We start from the raw sequence: 23087 nt of genomic DNA, 5'->3' as shown, positions 1-23087 counted from the left end.
GGGAGAAGAAATTATTCCGACTCGCTAAGGCGAGAGAGAGGACAACTCGGGATCTGACCAAGTGAGGTGCATAAAAGATGATGACGGCAAAGTTTTGATGGGAGATGACCAGATTAAGAGGAGGTGGCAGACCTACTTTCATAAACTTCTAAGTGAAGAAGGGGATCAGGATATTATACTTGGGGAATTGAGGAATGCTGACAGTAACCATGAATTAAGTAATTGTAGGGACATTGAGATCGATGAAGTCATGGAGGCAATGCGTAAGATGAGAAGGGGCAGAGCTACCGGGCCAGACGAAATTCCGGTTGAACTGTGGAGGTGTGTGGGTAGAGCATGCTTGGAATGGCTTACTGCATTGTTTAGTGTTATATTCAAGACTAATAGGATGCCCGAAGAGTGGAGGTGGAGTACAATGGTCCCGTTGTATAAGAACAAAGGTGATGTCCAGAGTTGTAACAACTATAGGGGCATCAAATTACTAAGTCATACCATGAAAGTTTGGGAGAGAGTGGTAGAGATGAGAGTGCGAAGGACGGTGTCTATTTCAGACAACCAGTTCGGGTTCATGCCGGGGCGATCTACCACAGAAGCTATCCACCTTATTAGGAGGATGGTGGAACAGTACAGGGATAGGAAGAAGGATCTCCACATGGTGTTTATTGATCTAGAGAAAGCGTACGATAGGGTTCCTAGGGAGGTCTTATGGAGCTGCTTAGAGGATAAAGGGGTCCCGGTTGACTATATTAGGGTGATTAAAGACATGTATGCTGGAGCTAAGACTCGGGTTAGGACAGTAGGAGGTGACTCTGAACACTTTCCAGTTATTACGGGGTTGCACCAAGGGTCTGCGCTCAGCCCATTCCTATTTGCCCTGGTGATGGATGCACTGACTCATCATATTCAAGGGAAGGTGCCATGGTGCATGCTATTTGCTGATGACATTATTCTAATTGATGAGACACGAGGCGGCATTAACGAGAGGCTAGAGATTTGGAGACGTGCTCTTGAGTCTAAAGGTTTCAAGTTGAGCAGGACGAAGACGAAATACCTCGAGTGCAAATTTGGAGTTGAGCCAACGGAAGCGGGAGTTGAAGTGAGGCTTGACTCTCAAGTCATTCCCAAGAGGGGTAGTTTCAAGTACCTTGGATCGGTTATTCAGGGGATCATGGAGATTGACGAGGATGTCACACACCGTATAGGGGTGGGGTGGATGAAGTGGAGGCTAGCGTCGGGAGTCTTGTGTGACAAGAAAATGCCACCGTTACTAAAAGGTAAGTTTTATAGAGCAGTGGTTAGGCCTGCCATGTTATATGGAACTGAATGTTGGCCGGTAAAGAACTCACACATCCAGAAGATGAAAGTAGCAGAGATGAGGATGTTGAGGTGGATGTGCGGGCATACAAGGATGGATAAGATTAGGAATGAAAATATTCGAGAGAAGGTGGGCGTGGCCCCCATGGAGGACAAGATGCGGGAAGTAAGACTTAGATGGTTCGGGAACATTCAGAGGAGGAGCACTGATGCACCGGTGAGGAGGTGTGAGCAACTGGCTATAGTGGGCACGCGGAGAGGTAGAGGGCGACCTAAGAAGTATTGGGGAGAGGTGATCAGACAGGACATGGCGCGACTTAGGATTACTGAGGACATGGCCCTTGACAGGGAATTATGGAGGTCAAGCATTAAGGTTGTAGGTTAGGGAAAGTTGTGAATATTTCTACAGCACAATAGAGTGAGACTAGCCAGTTAGGAGTTAGACTAAGAATGTCATTGGTCGTCTATTGATGCAGGGCATTACCTGCTAGTTTTACTATACCAGCCATCTATTTCGTATTTCGTATTCTGTATTTCATATCTCTTATATTGCTGTTATTTTATTATGCATTTTTATGGTACTAATATATCGGCTCCTGTTGCTTTTTTGAGCAGAGAGTCTCCTGGAAACAGCCTCTCTACCCTTCGGGGTAGGGGTAAGGTCTACGTACATATTACCCTCCCCAGACCCCACTTGTTGGATTATACTAGGTAGTTGTTGTTGTTGTTGTAAAGTCGTTATTGCCTAGATTTGATTGAATTGGAGCCGAATTCGAGAGGGAAAGCGATTGTTGTGGTTTGATTCGGCCGTGGAAGTAGAGGTAAGTGTTCGGTCTAACCTTAGCTTGAGGGATTAGAAGTTGAGTTATAATTGCTACTTGTTATGTGTTGAGTACGACGTATGGGCATGGTGACGAGTATCCATATATTGGTGTCGAGCATGACCGTGGGTCTTAAATTGATAATTGTGTATTCTTAATTGATTCTATGAAAGACTTGTTTGATGAGTCTTGATACTGAGTATTGGTTTTTAACTGTGCTAAGTAGAAATTGAATAGGATTGGTTATAGTTAGATCTCCCTTGCCGGGATAGTTGATTTAATATTCTTTTTTCCCTTGCCAGGATTATATTGTGTAATGTTTTGAAAGACATGGGAGTGGGTGGTACGCCTACCACAAATGATATTGAAATGGGAGCGAGTGGTACGCCTACCACAAATGATATTAAAATGGGAGCGAGTGGTACACCTACCACAAATGACATTGAAATGGGAGCGAGTGGTACACCTACTACAAGATATTGTTTGAAATGGGAACGGGTGGTACGCCTACCACGAAACATGATGAAATGGGATCGGGTTGCACACCTGCAACAAGGTGAATTGAACATGAAAGTTGTCTTATTTCCTTTATTCTGTGTTAGAAGCTAGGTTGTAGATGCTTGCTCTTTCATCTCTGATATTTTATTTTTATTTGTTATCCCCAGAGCATGTTTCCCTCCCTAGTTTACTTGTTATTACCTGCTATTTCTTTGCCGTATATCATATAACTGCACAGGTTTATCTGGAGTCTGGTCCTAGCCTCGTCACTACCTCGCCGGGGTTAGGCCAGACACTTACCAGCACATGGGGTCGGTTGTGCTGATGCTACACTCTGTGCTCTTTTGCACAGATCACGGAGTTGGAGAAGCCTTTGGGCAGCAGCAGTAGATCGCGAGCAGGACTTCAGTCCAGAGACACCGAGGTAGCCTTGCTGACGTCCGCAGGCCCAGAGTCTCTCCCTCTTTATTCAGTTTGTTATCTTTTGTACCGAAACAAACAGATTATAATTTTCTTTCAGACGATTGTATTTAGTAACATTAGAAGTTCGTGAGTATTGTGACACCAATCTTGGGTAGAGGATCTTGTTAAACTTTCCGCATTTCTATTCAGTTTTTATATAAGTAAGACTTCCGCTTGAAATTTTAATTATGTTGCCTTTATTACATGTTGATAATTATGGAAAAAGAGTGTGTGTTAAATAAAAAGTAATTTAAGTTGGCTTGCCTAACTCCTATTAGTAGGCGCCATCACGACCCCCGAAGGTGGGAAATCCGGGTCGTGACAGGTTGGTTTCATAACACTAGGTTACTTAGGTCTCACAACTCACGGACAAGCTCGGTAGAGTCTGAGGGATCGGTACAGAGACGTCTGTATTTATCCTGCAGAGGCTACTGAGTTAGGAAAACTTCACATCTGTTCTTTCTTGTCGTGCGGTTCTATTTTCCCAATACTGATTGAATTTCTACTCTGTCCTATCGCGAATGGCGAGGTCACGTACCACTTCTTCAGCCAAACAGCAGCATAGACCGGTGTTAGATCAGCGACGTCTTTGGAGGCTTTACGGAGATTGGACAGATTCACCAAGCCCTTCACTATTACATTCAGCGGTGCATCTACTGAGGGTCCCCGGATTATCTAGACCACTGTCATGAGGTTCTCAGGAACATGGGGATCGGGGAGACCAATGAGGTTGATTTTGCTACTTTTCGTTTGCCTGGATCTGCCGAGACCTGCTGGAAAGATTATTGATTGGCTATACCAGTTAAATCATCAGCCTCGACTTGGGAGCAGTTTTCAGAGTTATTTATGGAGAAGTTTCTCCCCGTTACCCAGAGAGAGGCCTATCGGAGGCAGTTCGAGCGTCTCCAGCTTCTATGATTGTTACTCAGTAAGAGACCAAATTTATCGACTTGGTTCGTCATGCTCTTATCATGCTTCCCACTGTGAGAGAGAGTGAAAAGGTTCATTGAGGGACGCGTCCAGCCGCAGAGTTGAGATGGTTCTGTCATAGGGAGGTGGTCATGGGTCGGATAAGAGGCCCCGTCATTCAGGCAGATTCAGTGGTACCTCGTCTGGAGGTAGAGATTCGTATGGTAGAGGACGTAGAGGTGGAGGTAGAGGTCATAGAGATGGAGCTCAAACCGCCGGAGGTAGGGGTCAGCCAGCAGCCGATCGTCCCAGGGACGTGATTCAGGGAGGTGGGGCCCAGCCCCGATGTTATGCTTTGCTAGCCAGGCCAGAGGCTGAGTCGTCCGATGCTGTTATTACAAGTACTATTCTGGTCTGTGATAGATATGCTTTAGTGCTATTTGACCTTGGATCTACGTATTCATATGTGTCGTCCTATTTTGCACCCTACTTGGTTATGCCTAGTGAGGCCTTGAGTATTTCTGTATATGTATCTACACTAGTGGGTGATTCTATAGTGGTTGATCGGGTTCATCGTTCCTGTGTTGTGGTGTTTAGGGGTCTTGAGACCCGTGTTGATTTGTTGCTCTTAGATATGGTGGATTTCGACGTTATATTAGGGATGGATTGGTTGTCCCCGTATCATGCAATCTTGGATTGTCATGCCAAGACTGTGACTTTAGCCTTACCAGATTTGCCCCGTTTAGAATGGAGAGGGACTCCTGGTCATTCTACCCGCAGTGTTATTTCGTATGTGAAGGCTCGGCGTATGGTCGAGAAGGGGTGTTTGGCCTACGTGGCTTATGTTCGTGATTCCAGTGCTGAGATTCCCTCTATTGATTCTGTGCCCGTGGTTAGTGAGTTTCCTGAGGTTTTCCCATCAGACTTGCCAGGGATGCCACCCGATAGGGATATTAATTTTTGCATCAATTTGGCTCCGGGTACTCAGCCCATTTCCATTTCGTCGTATCGCATGGCCCCGCTAGAGTTGAAAGAGTTAAAGGATCAGTTGCAGGATTTGCTTGAGAAGGGTTTCATTAGACCCAGCGTTTCGCCTTGTGGTGCGCCAATGTTATTTGTGAAGAAAAAGGATGGTTCGATGAGGATGTGCATTGATTACCGGAAATTGAACAAAGTTACGATAAAGAACAAGTATCCACTACCAAGGATTGACGATTTGTTCGACCAGCTTCAGGGTGCAAAGGTGTTTTCAAAGATAGACTTGAGATCTGGCTACCATCAGTTGAGAATTAGGGCACCCGATATCCCTAAGACAACATTCCGCACTCGGTACAGGCATTATGAGTTCTTGGTTTTATCATTTGGGTTGACTAATGCCCCTGCAGCCTTTATGGATTTGATGAACCGAGTGTTCAGGCCTTATTTGGACTCGTTCGTGATAGTCTTCATTGATGATATTTTGATATATTCCCGCAGCAAGGAGGAGCACGAGCAGCATCTTAGAGTGGTTCTTCAGACCTAGAGGGATAGTCAGTTATATGCTAAGTTCTCGAAGTGCGAGTTCTGGTTGAGCTCAGTTGCATTTCTGGGTCATGTTGTATCAGCAGAGGGTATTCAGGTTGATCCAAAGAAGATTGAGGCAGTCAAGAACTGGCCTCGACCAGCATCAGCTACAGAGATTCAGAGTTTCTTGGGATTGGCAGGCTACTATCGTCGATTCGTAGAGGGGTTCTCATCTATTGCAGCCCCGATGACCAGGTTGACCCAGAAGGGAGCCCAGTTCAGATGGTCAGACGAGTGTGAGGTGAGCTTTCAGAAGCTCAAGACAGCTCTGACTACGGCACCAGTATTTGTTTTGCCCACAGGTTCAGGGCCTTATACAGTCTATTGTGATGCATCTCGTATTGGACTTGGTGTAGTGTTGATGCAGGATGGCAAGGTCATTGCCTATGTTTCGAGGCAGTTGAAGGTTCATGAGAAGAACTATCCAGTGCATGATTTGGAATTGGCAGCCATTGTTCACGCATTGAAGATTTGGAGGCACTATCTGTATGGCGTGGCGTGTGAGGTGTTCACGGATCATAAGAGCCTTCAGTATTTGTTCAAGCAAAAAGAGTTGAATTTGAGGCAGAGGAGGTGATTGGAGTTGTTGAAAGATTATGACATCACTATCCTATATCACCTGGGAAAGGCCAATGTGGTGGCCGATGCCTTGAGTAAGAAGTCAGCCAGTATGGGCAGTTTTGCTTATATTCCGGTCGGTGAGAGACCGTTTGCTTTGCACGTTCAAGCTTTGGCCAATCAGTTAGTGAGGTTGGATATTTCTGAGCCTAGTAGAGTATTAGCTTGCACGGTCGCTCGTTCTTCGTTATGGGAGCGTATCCATGATTGACAGTTTGATAATCCCCATTTGTGTGTCCTTAGAGACACGGTGCAACGTGGAGGTGCCAAACAGGTTACCTTAGGTAATGATGGAGTTTTGAGATTGCAAGGTCGAGTTTGTATGCCTAATGTGGATGAGTTTCGAGAGTTGATTTTAGAGGAGGCCCATAGCTCCCGATACTCTATTCATCCGGGCGCTGTGAAAATGTATCAGGATTTGAGGCAACACTATTGGTGGCGTAGAATGAAGAAAGATATAGTTGCATATGTGGCTCGATGTTTGAATTGTCAACAGGTTAAGTATAAGCATCAGAGGCCTGGTGGATTATTTCAGAGGATTGAGCTTCCTGAGTGGAAGTGGGAGCAGATCACTATGGACTTTGTTGTTGGGCTCCCGCAGACTCGGAGGAAGTTTGACGCAGTTTGGGTCATTATTGATAGGCTGACCAAGTCAGCGCATTTTGTTCCTGTTGCAGCCACCTATTCATCCGAGAGGTTATCTGAGATCTACATCAGAGAGATTGTTCGCCTTCATGGGGTGTCGGTATCTATCATTTCGGACCAGGGTACGCAGTTTACCTCGCGCTTCTGGAAAGCGGTTCAGCGAGAGTTGGGCACCCAGGTTGAGTTGAGTACAACATTTCATCCCCAGACGGATGGTCAGTCCGAGAGGACTATTCAGATTCTAGATGATATGCTCTGAGCCTGTGTCATTGATTTTGGAGGCTCGTGGGACCAGTTTTTGCCTATAGCAGAGTTCGCCTACAACAACAGCTACCAGTCCAGCATTCAGATGGATCCTTATGAGGCGTTGTATGGTAGACGATGTCGGTCTCTAGTTGGATGGTTTGAGCCGGGAGAGGCTCGGTTATTGGGTACAGATCTAGTTCAGGAGGCCTTGAATAAGGTTCGAATTATTCAGGATATGCTTCGTACAGCTCAGTCCAAGCAGAAGACTTATGCAGACCGCAAGGTTCGAGATGTTGCTTTTATGGTTGGTGAGCGAGTATTGCTCCGTGTCTCGCCTATGAAGGGCATGATGGGATTTGGGAAGAAGGGCAAGCTTAGCCCTAGGTTCATTGGTCCATTTAAGATTCTTGATCGAGTGGGAGAGGTGGCTTATAGACTTGCATTGCCACCGAACTTATCAATCGTACATCCAGTGTTTCATGTTTTCATGCTTCGGAAATATCACGGCGATCCATCCCACGTGTTAGATTTCAGCACTGTCCAGTTGGACAAGGACTTATCTTATGAGGAAGAGCCGATAGCTATTCTAGACCGGCAGGTTCGCCAGTTGAGGTCGAAGAGTTTTCCTTCGGTTCGTGTTCAGTGGAGAGGTCAGTCTCCTGAGGCATCGACCTGGGAGTCCGAGTCCGATATGCGGAGCCGTTATCCTCATCTATTTCCCGACTCAGGTACTTCTTTCTTTTGTCCGTTCGAGGACGAACGGTTATTTTAGAGGTGGAGAATGTGACGACCCAAAGGGTCATCACCGATTTTTCCCTTTTACCGTGCTTCCAAAGCCTTAAAAACCTCACCTTTAGTTGCCTCAATTTGCGTGCGCAGTCCGGGCGCGTAGCCGGAAAAGCTTATGTGTTAAATTATGTGAAATTTGATAAATTGTGGCTTTAAAATGGTTAAAAGTTGAGTTTGGTCAAGATTTTGGGTAAACGGACCTGGACCCGTGATTTGACGGTCCCGGAGGGTCCGTAGAAAAATATGGGACTCGGGCATATTCCCGGAATCAAAATCCGAGGTCCCGAGCTCGAGAAATGAATTTTTGAAAGAAATTGTTTTCTAAAATTTAATATGAAAATTTGAAATGAAGATTTATTAGAACGTGTTGGTATCAGGCCCGTATTTTGGTTCCGGTGCCCGATACAGGTCTTATGTGTGTATTAATATTTTTCTGTGAAATTTGGTTGAAATCGGACGTCATTTGACATGTTTCGGACCTAAAACTCTAAATTTGGAAGTTTATGAAGTTTGATGAAAAAGTGATGATTTTGAGGTTTGATTCCTCGTTTATGATGTTATTTTGGCGATTTAACCACATGATTAAGTTCGTAGGATGTTGTTGAGTTAGTGTGTGTGTTTGGTTAGGAGCCCCGAGGGCTCGGGAGTGTTTCAGAGTGGTTTTGGCCTTAGAAAAATTGCAGAAGTTTCAGTTCTGATGTTCTGGTATCCAGTTCTATGTGATCGCATAGGTAGCAATGCGATCGCATAGAGTAATCCTTCAGGTGCCCCACATTTGTTCTACGTGATCGCATAGATTCATCCGCGATCGCATAGCTTAGCCATATCATTCAATGCGAACGCAACCTTTAATTCGCGTTCGCGTTTCATTAAGTCCAAACCTGGAATGCACAGCCTTTTCTTCTATGCGTTCGCAGCAGCCCTTCCGCGATCGCAATGACCAGCTTCCCCTTACCCTATACGATCACATTACCTTTTTTCGCGATCGCATAGGGAATTTTTGCCCAGTGATTTTAAATACCCAAAACAGAACAGTGACGGGATTTAGTCCATATTTCACACGAGTTCTTCTTCCCCACAGCTCTTGAGCGAATGTTTGAGCACTTCTTCACCAAAGCTTTTTGGGTAAGTAAATTCCCACTCATTTCCTTCATCTTCCTTCATTAATTAATGAGTTTCTAAACCTAAATCATGTAATCTAGGGTTGAAATTGGGGGGAAAGGGAGAGTTAGGGCTTTTCGATTTTCTTTGATTTAGACCTCGTTTTGGGGTCGAATTTGAAAACAAATTATATATTCGGGCTCGTGGATGAATGGATGATATCAATTTGGTCCGAACCTCATGTTTTAACCAAGCGGGTCTGGGGTCGATTTTCTTTTTGGAATTTTGGGAGGAAAGCTTAGAAATCTATATTTAGGCATTGAGTTTGATTTGTTTAGCTTATATTGATATTATAAAATCGTTATTGCCTAGATTTGATTGAATTGGAGCCGAATTTGAGAGAGAAAGCGATTGTTGTGGATTGATTCGGCCGTGGAAGTTGAGGTAAGTGTTCGGTCTAACCTTAGCTTGAGGGATTAGGAGTTGAGTTATAATTTCTACTTGTTATGTGTTGAGGACGACGTGTGGGCATGGTGACGAGTATCCATATGTTGGTGTCGAGCATGACTGTGGGTCTTAAATTGATAATTGTGTATTCTTAATTGATTCTATGAAAGACTTGTTTGATGAGCGTTAATACTGAGTATCTGTTTTTAACTATGCTAAGTAGAAATTGAATAAGATTGGTTATAGCTGGATCTCCCTTGCCTGGATAGTTGATTTAATATTCCTTTTTCCCTTGCCGGAATTATATTGTGTAATATGTTGAAAGAAATGGGAGCGGGTGGTATGCCTACCACAAATGATATTGAAATGGGAGCGAGTGGTACGCCTACCATAAATGATATTGAAATGGGAGCGAGTGGTACGCCTACCACAAATGATATTGAAATGGGAGCGAGTGGTACACCTACCACAAATGACATTGAAATGGGAGCGAGTGGTACGCCTACCACGAAACATGATGAAATGGGATCGGGTTGCACGCCTGCAACAAGGTGAATTGAACATGAAAGTTGTCTTATTTCCTTTATTCTGTGTTAGAAGCTAGGTTGTAGATGCTTACTCTTTCATCTCTGATATTTTATTTTTATTTGCTATCTCATAGCATGTTTCCCCTCCCCAGTTTACTTGTTATTACCTGCTATTTCTTTGCCGTATATCATATAACTGCACAGGTTTATCTGGAGTCTGGTTCTAGCCTCGTCACTACCTCGCCGGGTTAGGCCAGACACTTACCAGTACATGGAGTCAGTTGTGCTGATGCTATACTATGTGCTCTTTTGCACAGATCACGGAGTTGGAGCAGTCTTTGGGCAGCAGCAGTAGATCGGGAGCAGGCCTTCAGTCCAGATACACCGAGGTAGCCTTGCTGACGTCCGCAGGCCCGGAGTCTCTCCCTCTTTATTCAGTTTGTTATCTTTTGTACCGAAACAAACAGATTATAATTTTCTTTCGGACGATTGTATTTAGTAATCTTAGAAGTTCGTGAGTATTGTGACACCAATCTTGGGTAAAGGATCTTGTTAAACTTTCCGCATTTCTATTCAGTTTTTATATAAGTAAGACTTCCGCTTGAAATTTTAATTATGTTGCCTTTATTACATGTTGATAATTATGAAAAAAGAATGTGTGTTAAATGGAAAGTAATTTAAGTTGGCTTGCCTAGTTCTTATTAGTAGGCGCCATCACGACCCCCGAAGGTGGAAAATCCGGATCGTAACAGTTTGAAATCTCATCTCATCTACTTTCTTGACAGCCATTACAGTCAAAATCACCAACAGAAAAAAGAACATGAAAATTCCCTTCAAAAGGGCAATACCCTTGTACTTCCCACACACTTTCCAAACAAAATGTTGAATGCTGGAACAGGACAATGTTCACTTGATTCTATGTAAAAATAGAAATATTAGCAAAAAACAATATATTCCAAGTGGAATTTTAGCTCGATGACAGATATTATACCGTTTCTGCTAGATACATGTTATCTTCCACCAGTACAGGTATTAGGTAACTATATCTATTAATTTGATCTCCGGTCTTCTATGGTTTTCACGACTTCTTTGATCTCTAGACTGTACTCTTAGATACTACATATATTATGTGGATTTTTGTAGTAAATTCATAAGGAATGAAATCAATGCAGTTGACTACAAAGAGAGATTGCATGAAAAAGAAGCAAAATTGCTTGATGTCATGTCATTCATTCACCAACATAAAGAAGAGGCTTTCATAGAAATCTTTATATAGTACAAAGTAAACCATTATTTGCACCAATTCTAAGCTTCCAGTTTCAGACCAACAAGCTTTAAGAAACCAGTCGAAAGGAGAATGTTTTACTTGGTTGATGAACTAAGGAGACATATACATATATTACTATAACTAATACTTTAAGAAGCTTCACTTGCTATGTTCATGATGACTTGGTCTATGTTGCTCGGATCCTCCAAAAGTGTTGTCGGGTGTGTATCCGATCCTCCAAAAGTCATCATATTTGGAGGATCATTTTTGGAGGATCTGCCACAGGTACGGCGACATTTTTGGAGGGTACGAGCAACATAGGACTTGGTCGATGACTAAGAAGCCATACGTATATAACTATGATTAACACTTTAAAAAGCTTCATTTACTATGTTCATGACATATGCTCTAAGCATCAACCAATTAAACAGGCTGAAACAGTAATTCTTTTCTCTATACATGACATTATGCTAGTCCTGATGTTTATCTAACATGAAGGGGAAAAAAGAGTATACTAATATCAACCTCCAGTACTATTTGTAGTGGAGCTACTAGCCCATGTATCAATCACAGTATCAGGTGAAGCTGGAATATTTTTCTTCAATAACACAGCATCCTCCGTTTCAGAAGGAAGGCGCGGTTTTACCCTTCTAAGCTCAGTACATTTACCACTGGTCTCCTTTCTGTGGTAATTTTTCCATTCACCTTCCTTAATAGTCTTCAACGTCTCGAGTACTTCTTCCATTTTAGGCCTCATGTCCTTCACACCTTGCAGGCACTGAAAAGCTAGTTCTGCAACTGATATAGTCATCCTCCTAATTTCAGCATTTGTCTCGAATCCAAGAGATGGATCGATCACTTCCTCAAACGCACATTTTAGTATCCTGTTCATCGCGAAGTTAGCCAAGTTAATCTCGTGCATATGTCTATTCATATCCACTGCAGGCATTGATGATATGAGTTCGACGAGGACAACCCCGAAGCTATAAACATCACTCTTATCAGTAAGCTGGTAACATTCATGATATTGAGGATCAACATATCCCGGGGTCCCCTGAGGTGCAGTTGAGATATGAGTAACATCATTAGGGAAGAGTTTTGACAGCCCGAAATCTGCTACTTTGACACAAAAGTCATTGTCCAGGAGAATGTTATTAGTCTTGACATCGCGGTGTATGATGTCAGAAGCATGAAGGTAAGCCAATGCACTGGCAATTTCTATAGCGATTTTGAGCCGTATAGGCCATGTAAGTAACTTATCCTTTGCTCTATGACCGTGCAGGTGATCAGCAATTGTTCCATTGGGAATGTACTCATAAACAAGGAAGAGTTCACGACTACGTCTTGATGTGCATCCATAAAGGATAACAAGATTCGGATGCCTAAGGCGAGTAAGAATTTCAATTTCATTGATGAACTGTTTCATTTGGTTGTGGTTGTGCTCATAAAGGCGCTTAACTGCAACTTCTTTTCCATCTCTAAGTTTCCCTGATTTTAAACATACAGTAATAGCTGTTAGATCAAGATGCTTATTAGTTACATTGCCCCTCAGAAAGCAAAACTAAGAAAACAGACTTTTGTGGATTTTTTTTAGAATATTATTCATCTACGTAGTAAGCCGCCCCTCAAAATAATAGCTAGCACATGTATATTTTTGTATATCAATGTATATAATATACATATTTTATAGATAGTCGGTGTATTTTTTTTCTATATTTGGCTACGACTGTAATTATTTTTGGCCAACCGGACAAATGTGTTAAAAATCTTTCTTACCATAGTACACAGTTCCATAACCTCCATCACCAAGTTGTTTAGAAGAGTTGAATTTGTTGGTGGCTTCTTCAAGTTCTCTGTAGGAGAATACCGGGATTCCAAGATATTGGCTACGTTCCTCGATCTCTTGATGAATCATTGAAACACCAGATGTATTTCTTGAAAGAAATGGTGAAGAATCATTTTTCCTCCTCTTGCAAAACCATATAACACAGGCAATTGTGCAGAGTCCAAAAAGTAAACCGATAAATGCTGAAACTGAAGCACAAAATATACCGATCAACAACAACAACAACAACAACAACCCAGTATAATCCCACAAGTGGGGTCTGAGGAGGGTAGTGTGTACGCAGACCTTACCCCGGCCCTGGGGGTTGGGTAGAGAGGTTGTTTCCGATATACCATCAAGAAGATGAAATAAGACAATAGAATAGTAACAACAACATGCACCAAAAAGATAGTACCAACGAGACACAATATATCGATCAAAGGACATAATACAGTGTGGACTAAAGTTGAATAAATAGTACAAAGACTAAATCTTGTGATGGACAACAACAAAATAGTAGATAATGGAATAGGTAAGTACCTGCAACAATCACTTTCACTTTTTTATTTCCTGCAACCATAGTAAACAATGCAAATGTAAGTTGAACCAAAGTTTATAAAAACAGAACCAAAACCATTAATGTGAACCATGACAAAAGTTCTTTACCTTTGGTATTATAACAATGAAATTTGTTAGTAGTTTCATCAGTTTGACATCTGCCTCCTCTATAGTAACACCGATTACACTCATCAGACACAGTCCATCCTAGTACAACTTCATCAGTTAACATACCAAATAGGCCATTTTTTTCTGATTTTGATTCTGAATTCGGTGGCACGGGCAGCCGAATAAAGGAACAGCTACTAGGAAGAGGAAATCCTGGATAGTAATCCATTGAGAGGTTATAGTATAATATGAAACTTTCACAGCTATTGTAGCTGTGATATCTTGTGGAAATGAAAACTTCTTCATGTCTCTTTTGGCTATTATTGCATTTGAACAAAGTGAGATAGGGGCTGAATCTATATGTGATTGAAGGAGAGATTGTTAAAGACAGATTTCTATCAAAAGATTGGCAACTCTTGTTTTCCAAAAGATTTCCAAGAATAGTGTCCTTAATTTTGATGAAAACTTCAGATTTCTCAAGTGCTTGATATTTCACTCCATCCAATTCAATTATGGGATTTGGAGTTGCTTCACAATCCACTTTACACAAACCACAATCAATTTGTGTGGATTTGTAGAAAGGAAAGCTCAAATTTCCTAAGTTTCCACATTGGAATTCTTTAGTACAACTTGAGGAGGATGTGTTCTGTCCTAGAGCTGAATTAAAGCACCAAAAATGAAACAAAATGGAAATAAAAAACCAAGAAAATAAATCCATGATATACCCTTTTGGATAAAAAAGAAAAAAACAACAACATTAACAAGAATAACCAAGAATGTTTTAACAAAATCTTAAGTTTGCAGAGTTTCTTTTATTGTTTGTTTTTGCTTAGCCATAGGATTTTGCATTAATTTTTGTTGTCTTTTGGACACGTTAAGTTGACTTAAACATGTGGAAGCAAGACTTTGAAGAAAGACAATCTAACGGAAGATTGGCCAAAATGGAGTGTGGGACCTTGTGACTTTTACACAATGGGGAATTTTCTATTCATCTTCCTTCTATTTATTGAAGCGGCCACAAATGCTTGTATTAGGATAGACTGTCCAGCTCACACTCCCTCGGGTACGGCTCTTCCCCGACCCTGCATGAACGCAAGATGCTTTGTGCATCAGGGGCAGAGACAGGGTGCGGGATGCAGGTTCGGCCGCACCCAGTAGCTTTCGTTCAAACCATGTATTTATCTTAAGAAATCCATTGAATATGTATAACTTATTAACTTAGAACTCAGTAACTTAAAAAGAATACAATCCCGAACCCACACGGTTCAAATCTTGGCTCCGCCTCTGTATGCATCAAGCTGCCCTTTGTCTTCCTTAATTTATTAAGGTTCAAAGACAAAAATGTTCCTTGTATTAAAAATCCACTGACGCGACTAGTTCAGATTCATATCACGCAAGTGTGCAAGAAAGGCAAAACGTTGCTACCAAAAAGTTATTTAATCTAAGGGCTCGAACGCGAAACATCTTTCCCACCACATCATTTGAGGGTGAGCTTTGAAACATGACTTATTAAAAAGAGAACATTTCAAATCATTCCTCCCACATATAAGATGACCCCATAAAGTAGTTAGGAAAAATGAGTACCTTCAATTAAAAGTTGAAAAAGACACTTTATATAAATCCTTTTCACTTTTGGCTCTTCTTGGTATATAAATAATATTTTTATGGGGAAAATGGGCAAAGAATTAAATTTTTGTTTTGTTCTTTTCCATTCTTTCTGAATGAAGGATGCCATATTGGACAAGATTTAAGAAATCAAATAATCTATTCAATAATCCCTAAATTTACCACTATCCAAAAGTTGCCATTTTTGGTTCAAAAGTTGGGGAGCTTAAAAAATCAGCCTATTTATCATATATTTCTAGTGTTAATTGTTTTACACTGTTTTATATTAAAAACTTGCATTTTACGTCAAAAATTTTCTTCTAATTTTTTTTGAACCGAAACTTATTTAATACATCCAAATTACTTCTAAACTCTGCCGAAAATGAGTCATTTAATGCGATGGAATTCTTAAGACCAACTTAGACCATTCTAAATCAAGATTAGTGGAATTCTTGAACACCATAATATAGTTATCTATATAACTTACTTTATTATTATTTTTAATTAAAGACAGTAAGGTGTCTAGTTCTTATTAAACAAGAAAAAAATAAGAGAAAGTTTAAGACAATTCATTCAACTTAACCTCACTAAGTCAAATATAGAGTAACCAAACATCATCTTTACATAGATAAATCTACGAGGAAGAAAACCTTAAATTTAAGCTATATTGCTCGGACCCTTCAAAAATACCACAAGATGTATGTCAAATACTCCAAAAGCAGTGTATCTTGGGAGGATCCGATACGGGTGCAGTAACATTTTTAAAAAGTCCGAGTAACATAAACTTTAAGTTATATTTTCTACACTGCAACATGATACAAAAGGGGTATTATCACTTTTAGCCCGCGCCAGAAACTATTTACATTTGATAGCCGAAAAATTATTTACTATTTACTTGTATAATTTGTATATAACACACATAATTTATATATATACAAAAAATATACACATTTTATACATTTTTTCGCCTATTATTTTTACAACGGCTATACAATGTCATTTTTTGGATACAAAATGTCCAAGTTATTTTGCTAATTTCACCAACCATTTTTAGTTGCATTTTCATGTCGAAATCCACACAAATATTGGCCATATAAAGAGTTCAAGTTATGTTGGTCAATAACCTCATCCGTCTTTTCTTGAACTAATTCAATCTCTTCTAGAGGAATCAACATCATTTTTATGATCATGTGACTTATCATACATTTGCTCCTCTTGATATATCCAATAGCCTACACTTGCAGCATAAGAGTTTTTCTACGTGGGGTCGGTGGCAAAGCCAGAATTTTCACTAAGGGGAATCAAACTATAAAGAAGTATACGAAAAGTTAAGGGGATTTTTTTTTTTGATTTCCCACCCGGTGTCCGGTACCCGTATTGGAGCCCGACTATATCCGGATTCGCGCCGCGTTAGGGCCCCATTCGGGGGAAGCGCTCCCTACCAAAAAAAATTTCATACCCAGGGCTCGAACCCGAGACCTTTGGTTAAGGGAAGAGCAGTTCTATCTACTGCACCATATTCTTTGGTGGTAAGTTAAGGAGATTCAACATATACTATATACACATTAGAAAAAAAATTAATCTATTGGTATTTTTCCGGCGTCCTTGGACAAGGATGGATCCGCCAATGGATCGGTGTATAAAAGTGTGATATAGTTCTTTTTATTTTGCTTTTCTCATTTTTTTTGGTGAACTGAATAATTATAATTAACTAATAATTACATCATAATCATGTGTATAGAGTTGTCCAGGTGGCCAACATTGTATCCAAAATATTAGCAATATTACATTTTGTATTTTTTCTATCAAATGTATTTCCCGAGATGTCTGCCCACATTGCATCATTAGCAAACACCGAAGGAACTGCCAAAATATCCTTGGTTTGTCAAAAAGCTTCTTCGTTGCTCCCTCTTTAGCTAGGAGGTCCGCTACCCGGTTATGCTCCCTGTAGTTATGGCTGATGACTGGATTTCCCTGTCGAGCCATCAACAACCTACATTCAGAAATAATGGGCTTATAAGGCAAGTGTCCTGATTCCATCATATTAATAATTTCCCGGTCTATGATCCAAAATTTATTTATAAAAACAATTTTTTGATATGAATTTTTGTTTTGGTGGAGGGGGTAAGTTATTATATGTTTCATGTAACTCGAAGTCAACATCCAAAGACAAAATTTAGCAGCAATAGTCCTTTTTGATGATGGTGAAATATAATGATGACTATGATGATAGTGTAAATTGTTAAAATTATTTTTGAGTGGCTAGGAAAAGAGAAGAGAATTGATGTAATTATATATGCTTAAATATTATTTCAGATATGCTTCAGTTCCAATTTTGAATGAGTTAATTCAGAATAGGAAACATTTTGACAGGCAATATAACAATGAGCATGAAACAAGTTATAAAATAAAAAATAAAAAAAAGTAGTCCGGTGCATTAAGCTCGCGCTATGCGCGACGGGTCCGGAGAATGGCCGGACCTCAAAGGTCTATTGTACGCAACCTTACCCTGCATTTCTGCAAAAAGTTGTTTCCACGGCTCAAACCCGTGACTTCCTGGTCACATGACAACAACTTTACCAGTTACGCTAAAGCTCTTTAGTGAGCATGAAACAAGTACCTACTAAAATTCAGTTAATGTTATGACTTGGCTCAATTTTCTGTGTATTTCTGCTTATCAACATGATCTAGGAAACAAAAAAAAAACAAAAGAAAAAATCATATGAATCTCATCTACTAGTGGTTGTACTTGTACTAGAGTCACTAGTCCACATTTGAGTTACAGAATTTGGTGAAGTTAAAAACTTGTTTTTCTTCAATAATACATGGTCTTCTGATTCAGGTGAAAGAGGGATTTCTACACTCTCTTTACTGTTAACATTACCCTCCATTTTCTTGTCATGTTTGAACTCACCTTGTTGAATCTCTTGCAATGTTTCTAGTACTTCAACCATACTAGGTCTCATGTCCTTGTCGAGTTGTAAGCATCGAAAAGATAGCTCGGCCACTAAGGTAGTCATCCTCGTAACTTCTTTATCCGAATGAAAACCAAGAGATTGGTCTATCAAGTCGTCGAATGCACACCTTAAAATCCTGTTTATAGCATAGTTAGACAAGTTGATCTCTTCGTTACGTCTACTGAAATCTACTGCAGGCATGGATGATATCAGCTCAACGAGGACTACTCCGAAGCTATAAACATCACTTTTATCGGTCAGCTGGTAACATTCGTGGTACTTTGGATCGACGTATCCAGGGGTACCTTGTGGTGCAGTTGATATGTGAGAAATGTCATTTGGATGAAGTCTTGAAAGCCCAAAATCTCCGACTTTGACACTGAAGTTCTGATCAAGTAGTATGTTGTTACTTTTCACATCGCGGTGGATTATACCAGAAGCATGCAGATAAGCCAGAGCACTGGCAGCTTCAATAGCAATTTTCATGCGAATAGGCCATGTGAGCGAGCAATCCTTCGCCTTATGACCATGCAAGTGATCAGCGATCGTTCCATTAGGGACATACTCATAAACAAGTAGAAGTTGATCGCTGAGTCTAGACGTGCAACCATAAAGAGAAACAAGATTTCTGTGCCTTAGCCTTGTTAGAATTTCAATCTCAGTGATAAACTGCTCCTTTCTCCTAGCATTGTGGTCGTAGAGGCGTTTCACTGCAACTTCTCTTCCATCCTGAAGTTTCCCTAGTTTTTAGTACACAACAATTAGCTTCAAGAAAAAGAAAAAAATGATGGTCAGCAGTGGCGGAGCCACATAGCTAATTGACACCCCTTCGTCGTGAAAATTACACTGTTTAGATAGGTAAACTTTATTTTTTTTTAATATATGGAATCCCTTTCCCTTGACTTATTCGTGTATTTCTTTAAATTCTGATATCTCTTAATGAAAATTCTGGCTTCGCTACTAATGGCTAAATACCTGCATTATTGAATTGAGGGTTGCTTCTAAAAAGTTTCTTACCATAGTATACTGTTCCATATCCTCCATCTCCAAGTTCTCTGGTGGAATCAAAATTCATGGTAGCTTGTTGAAGTTCAGCATAAGTGAAGATGGGAACGCCAAAGAACCCGCTGTCTAACTCGTAGCTTCGTGTTGAGGGGTCTGAAGGGATGCTTCTCGGAAGAATATTCGCAAAACTTCTATTACCCTTCTTGCAACAGCAGATTATAAGTATCACAATGCTGATTGCTATGATCAAGAAACCACAAAGCACTGCAGAATACATGAGATATTACACAAAGTTACATTTTTATGATTGTGGTATTGAAATGGATACATATTTGTCCCTCAATATATAAAAGAATTCTAAGTTTGAGCAGAACAATAGGATATTTATTGATTATAGACATTTACCTGTGCCTAAAACCAGTCCCAAATTTCTTTTTGCTGCTGCAGAAAACACAAATGATAGATTAATTAGTCACAATAAGACTTAAAGCAATGCACACATGTCATATTAAACATATTGGAAGGTGCCAAATAGCAGACATTTAAAATCCTTTCCAAAATTGAAATAAGATCTAAACAAGCAATTGACAAGCATTAAAATTTAAAAGGGCAGCCTGGTGCAGTAAGCTATCGGTGTGCGCGGGTTTCGGGGAAAGGCCGGACCACAAGGGTCTATTGTATGCAGCCTTACCCTGCATTTCTGCAAGAGGCTGTTTCCACAGCTCGAACCCTTGACCTCCTGATCATATGACAGCTATGTTGTGCAGACCTTCCAAAATGGCACCGCACCCGTGTCGGATCATCCAAAAATGCACAATTTTGAAGGATCCGACACACACTCACTGACATGTTCGGAGAGTCCGAGCAACATAGCATGACAACAACTTTACCAGTTACGCCAAAGCTCCCCTTCTACAACGGACAAGCATTATCTATGCAATATTACCTTTGGAGCAAAAGAAGAGGTTTTTGCTGTTACTTTGGCATTGCCCTTCTCTATAGATACAATCATAACAATCTCTTGACACTTCCCAATCTAACTTGAACTTTGAACTTAATAGATCAAACAAATCATTAGGAATTGGTTCTGAAGGCGAAAGAAACGTCAAAGGCAATCGAATAACTGCACAATTTGCAGGAAGAACACCAGTTGGAATACTACGCCTTCGATTTGTTCTTGGTTTATGATAGTATAAGCTAAAGCCATCACATTTCGAGTAGTTCTCATAACTCCGAAAAAAACCATCTATCTCCATACTTCTATTCATACATTTGAACAAAGTGATATTGTTGAACACTCCAAATGAAACAGAAGGAGAATTTGGAAAAGATAGATTCCTTTCAAAGGATTTACAACTTCTGTTAGTTAAATAAACATCAAGAATAGGGTCCAAAAGATCGATACTGTTAACCAAAAACCACTTCTTGTATGCATTGTATAACTCTCCCTCAATCTCAACTTTTGGATTTTCAAGAGTGTTATTACAATCAATCTTGCATAATCCACAATGAGGTTTCTTGATTTCTGAAAATGGATAACTCATATTTCCAAGCTTTCCACAATTGAACTCTTTTGGACAAGATTTACTCTCACCTTTAACCAAGTTGAAGATAAGCAAATGAAACACCAAAACCATAGCACAAAATAATATTGCAGCCATTAGTCTAACTCTAAACTTCAACAAGTTACATACAAATATAGAAAAACTATAGACAAAATATGAGTACCAAAATGTTCTTATGTTCACTCTGAATCCCTCTTATACTTGACTTTGGACTTTCTTATCTTGTACCAATAATTCAAGAAACAGACATGTAAAAAATATATAATTTAGCAATAAAATAAAAGCCAAAACCAGTGGGGACATTTAAGGCTGCAAATTTAAATAAGAAATCAAATATAGCTAGCCGAATAAAAAGACTTACAATCATTTGACTCTTTAAAATAATCATTTTGTCAAATTCCAGAATGTAGTTTTGAATGAGTCTATGCCTGGGTTTCTACTCCATTGTATTTTTCTGAGAACAAGTGGTGACAGCTAAATTTATTATAATGCAATTTCCTTAAGAATATAAAGCTGTACTTTACTTTGAGACTAAACTTGTTTGAATGTGATCTCATCAGAATAAACCGTTAAATAAAAGGGAGCAAATATATAAAATCTTTGTTCAATGAAACATGATTATAGAGGTGGAATATTCTTTCTTCTTTTTTTTGTCTTGTTTTTGGCAGGTCAACCATTGGCTAGAGCCAGAATGTGAAATAGAATTAAAGGAAATGGTCAAATTTGCCCTTGTACTATTCGAGATTGAACAATTTTATTGGTCTAATATTAGCCCTACAGTTAGGAAAAAGTCTCGTGTTGGCCCATAACCTTAACGAATCTCCAACTTGAGGATACTTTTAAGAAAAATTGGCATCCTATAACAACACACAGTAGAAATTGGTAATTTTTTAGCCTTATATTAATTTTCGTAAAGATAGCCCCAAACAGTTGGCATTATATAGTCAAATCTAAAATAAAAAAAACTACACGCTTATTTTGGCTCCCCTCTCCCTTTCTCTCCTTGTATTTCTTCTTCTATCTCTTCTCTTTTGCTCTCAAAGTTTAGCAAAAATTCTTGCAAATTATGCAAAAAAAATCAGTGGGATGAAAAGGTAAGGTTGATCTAACATCAAAAGCAAAAACAAAGAGAGAAAAAATATATTTCATCTTTGTTTTTCTTCTCTCTTCTTTTTTTTTGGTTGGATTGAATGAGTAGGTATGATTAAAATTGGATGAAAATACCTCATGAAAATACCTAAACGAGGCTATATACAAAATTTGAGCAAGATTAACAAAAACTAAGAAAGAAAAAATATATTTCAACTTTGTTTTTCTTCTCTCTTCCTTTTTTTTTTGGTTGGATTGAATGAGTGGTTATGATTGAAATTGGTTGATAGTACCTAAACGAGGATATATACAAAATTTGAGCAGGATTAGAAGTGATTTAAACTGGTTTCAGGTAAAAAATCAGACCTAAAAATCAAACTAATGTGTATATCACGTTGTATATCGAGTACATCAGTTTGTATATCACACACAGGTTTTAAGGACGTCTGTGTATATCAGTTTGTATATCATATACATAATATAATTTTTTTATGGACGCCCGTGTATATCATATTGTATATCATATATATAACACATATTTTCATGGATATTCACAGATACACATAATATACATGAGATATCACTGATGTACATAGAGATATACACGAGTTACAATTTTGGTATACACATGTTCAATGTACTATGCACTGTGATATACAAATAATATAATATTTTTATTGTGATATACATTGATATAAAGGTAGCAATAACTATATATATAATTTTATATTATTGATATACAAAGAATAACATTATTTATATACAAAGAATGAAAATAAAATTTTAATATACATGTTGATATAGACAAAGAAGAAAAAAAAGTTGTGATATACATATTATTATTGTGATATATTTATTGGCTATTTGATGCCAATATCTATAACTAGGGCTATTTTCTGCCAATTATATGGGTATATTGTTATACCATGCCAAAACCCCTAATTTTAAACCATAGTCCAAATTTGAGGATAAATTTAGAGAATTTTTCATAAAGCACCATCTTTTAGGTCTAATTAGCCATTTATAGATACCTTTTGTTATATTACGTGTTATAGATGCCTTTTATGTGGTTATATAATGTATCTGATGTATTTAAGTTATTGTATTCATTAATACAATAACAAAAATAGGCGTTAAAAAGGGAGCTAAGGTTGATATGTATTTGACT

At 39.4% G+C, this 23087-nt stretch overlaps 2 protein-coding genes across 5 annotated transcripts; both read right to left on the bottom strand.

Moving 5' to 3' along the window:
- Positions 1 to 11570: 11570 nt before the first annotated feature.
- Positions 11571 to 14530, bottom strand: LOC107828977 (LEAF RUST 10 DISEASE-RESISTANCE LOCUS RECEPTOR-LIKE PROTEIN KINASE-like 1.1). The gene is made up of 4 exons (XM_016656378.2): positions 13699 to 14530; positions 13573 to 13602; positions 12984 to 13241; positions 11571 to 12695 (listed from the first exon to the last, which is right to left on the bottom strand). The coding sequence occupies exons 1-4, from the start codon at positions 14414 to 14416 to the stop codon at positions 11728 to 11730; spliced, it is 1974 nt and encodes a 657-aa protein (XP_016511864.1). The 5' UTR covers positions 14417 to 14530; the 3' UTR covers positions 11571 to 11727.
- A 2440-nt stretch (positions 14531 to 16970) lies between these two features.
- On the bottom strand, positions 16971 to 21109 carry LOC107828976 (LEAF RUST 10 DISEASE-RESISTANCE LOCUS RECEPTOR-LIKE PROTEIN KINASE-like 1.1). 4 transcript variants are annotated; one of them, XM_075241323.1, is made up of 5 exons: positions 20212 to 21109; positions 19671 to 19706; positions 19278 to 19529; positions 18218 to 19000; positions 16971 to 17277 (listed from the first exon to the last, which is right to left on the bottom strand). In XM_075241323.1, exons 1-5 carry the CDS (start codon positions 20924 to 20926, stop codon positions 17255 to 17257), a joined length of 1809 nt encoding a protein of 602 aa, XP_075097424.1. In that variant the 5' UTR covers positions 20927 to 21109; the 3' UTR covers positions 16971 to 17254. The 4 variants fall into 4 exon arrangements, with proteins under 4 accessions (XP_075097424.1, XP_016511863.1, XP_016511862.1 ...); XM_016656377.2 differs by having other exon boundaries at positions 16972 to 17296; positions 20212 to 21106; XM_016656376.2 differs by lacking the exon at positions 16971 to 17277 and having other exon boundaries at positions 18015 to 19000; positions 19671 to 19703; positions 20212 to 21105.
- Between the last annotated feature and the right edge of the window lie 1978 nt (positions 21110 to 23087).

This window comes from Nicotiana tabacum, chromosome 20, assembly GCF_000715075.1.
Source record: "Nicotiana tabacum cultivar K326 chromosome 20, ASM71507v2, whole genome shotgun sequence".
In the NCBI taxonomy this organism is placed as follows: domain Eukaryota; kingdom Viridiplantae; phylum Streptophyta; class Magnoliopsida; order Solanales; family Solanaceae; genus Nicotiana; species Nicotiana tabacum.
Note: the sequence above shows the minus strand (reverse complement) of the source record. Positions and strands in the feature narration are given on the sequence as shown.

Excerpts from the sequence above, each read along its gene's own strand:
- LOC107828977 (XM_016656378.2), bottom strand. The coding sequence starts at position 14,416 with ATGGATTTATTTTCTTGGTTTTTTATTTCCATTTTGTTTCATTTTTGG. Across the intron at positions 13,603-13,698 it reads TCATTGTTATAATACCAAAG|GAAATAAAAAAGTGAAAGTG; the intron begins GTAAAGAACTTT and ends CTATGGTTGCAG. Across the intron at positions 13,242-13,572 it reads AGTGAAAGTGATTGTTGCAG|TTTCAGCATTTATCGGTTTA; the intron begins GTACTTACCTAT and ends TTTGTGCTTCAG.
- LOC107828976 (XM_016656375.2), bottom strand. The coding sequence starts at position 20,926 with ATGGCTGCAATATTATTTTGTGCTATGGTTTTGGTGTTTCATTTGCTT. Across the intron at positions 19,530-19,670 it reads GGGACTGGTTTTAGGCACAG|TGCTTTGTGGTTTCTTGATC; the intron begins GTAAATGTCTAT and ends TGTATTCTGCAG. Across the intron at positions 19,001-19,277 it reads ATATGGAACAGTATACTATG|GGAAACTTCAGGATGGAAGA; the intron begins GTAAGAAACTTT and ends ACTAAAAACTAG.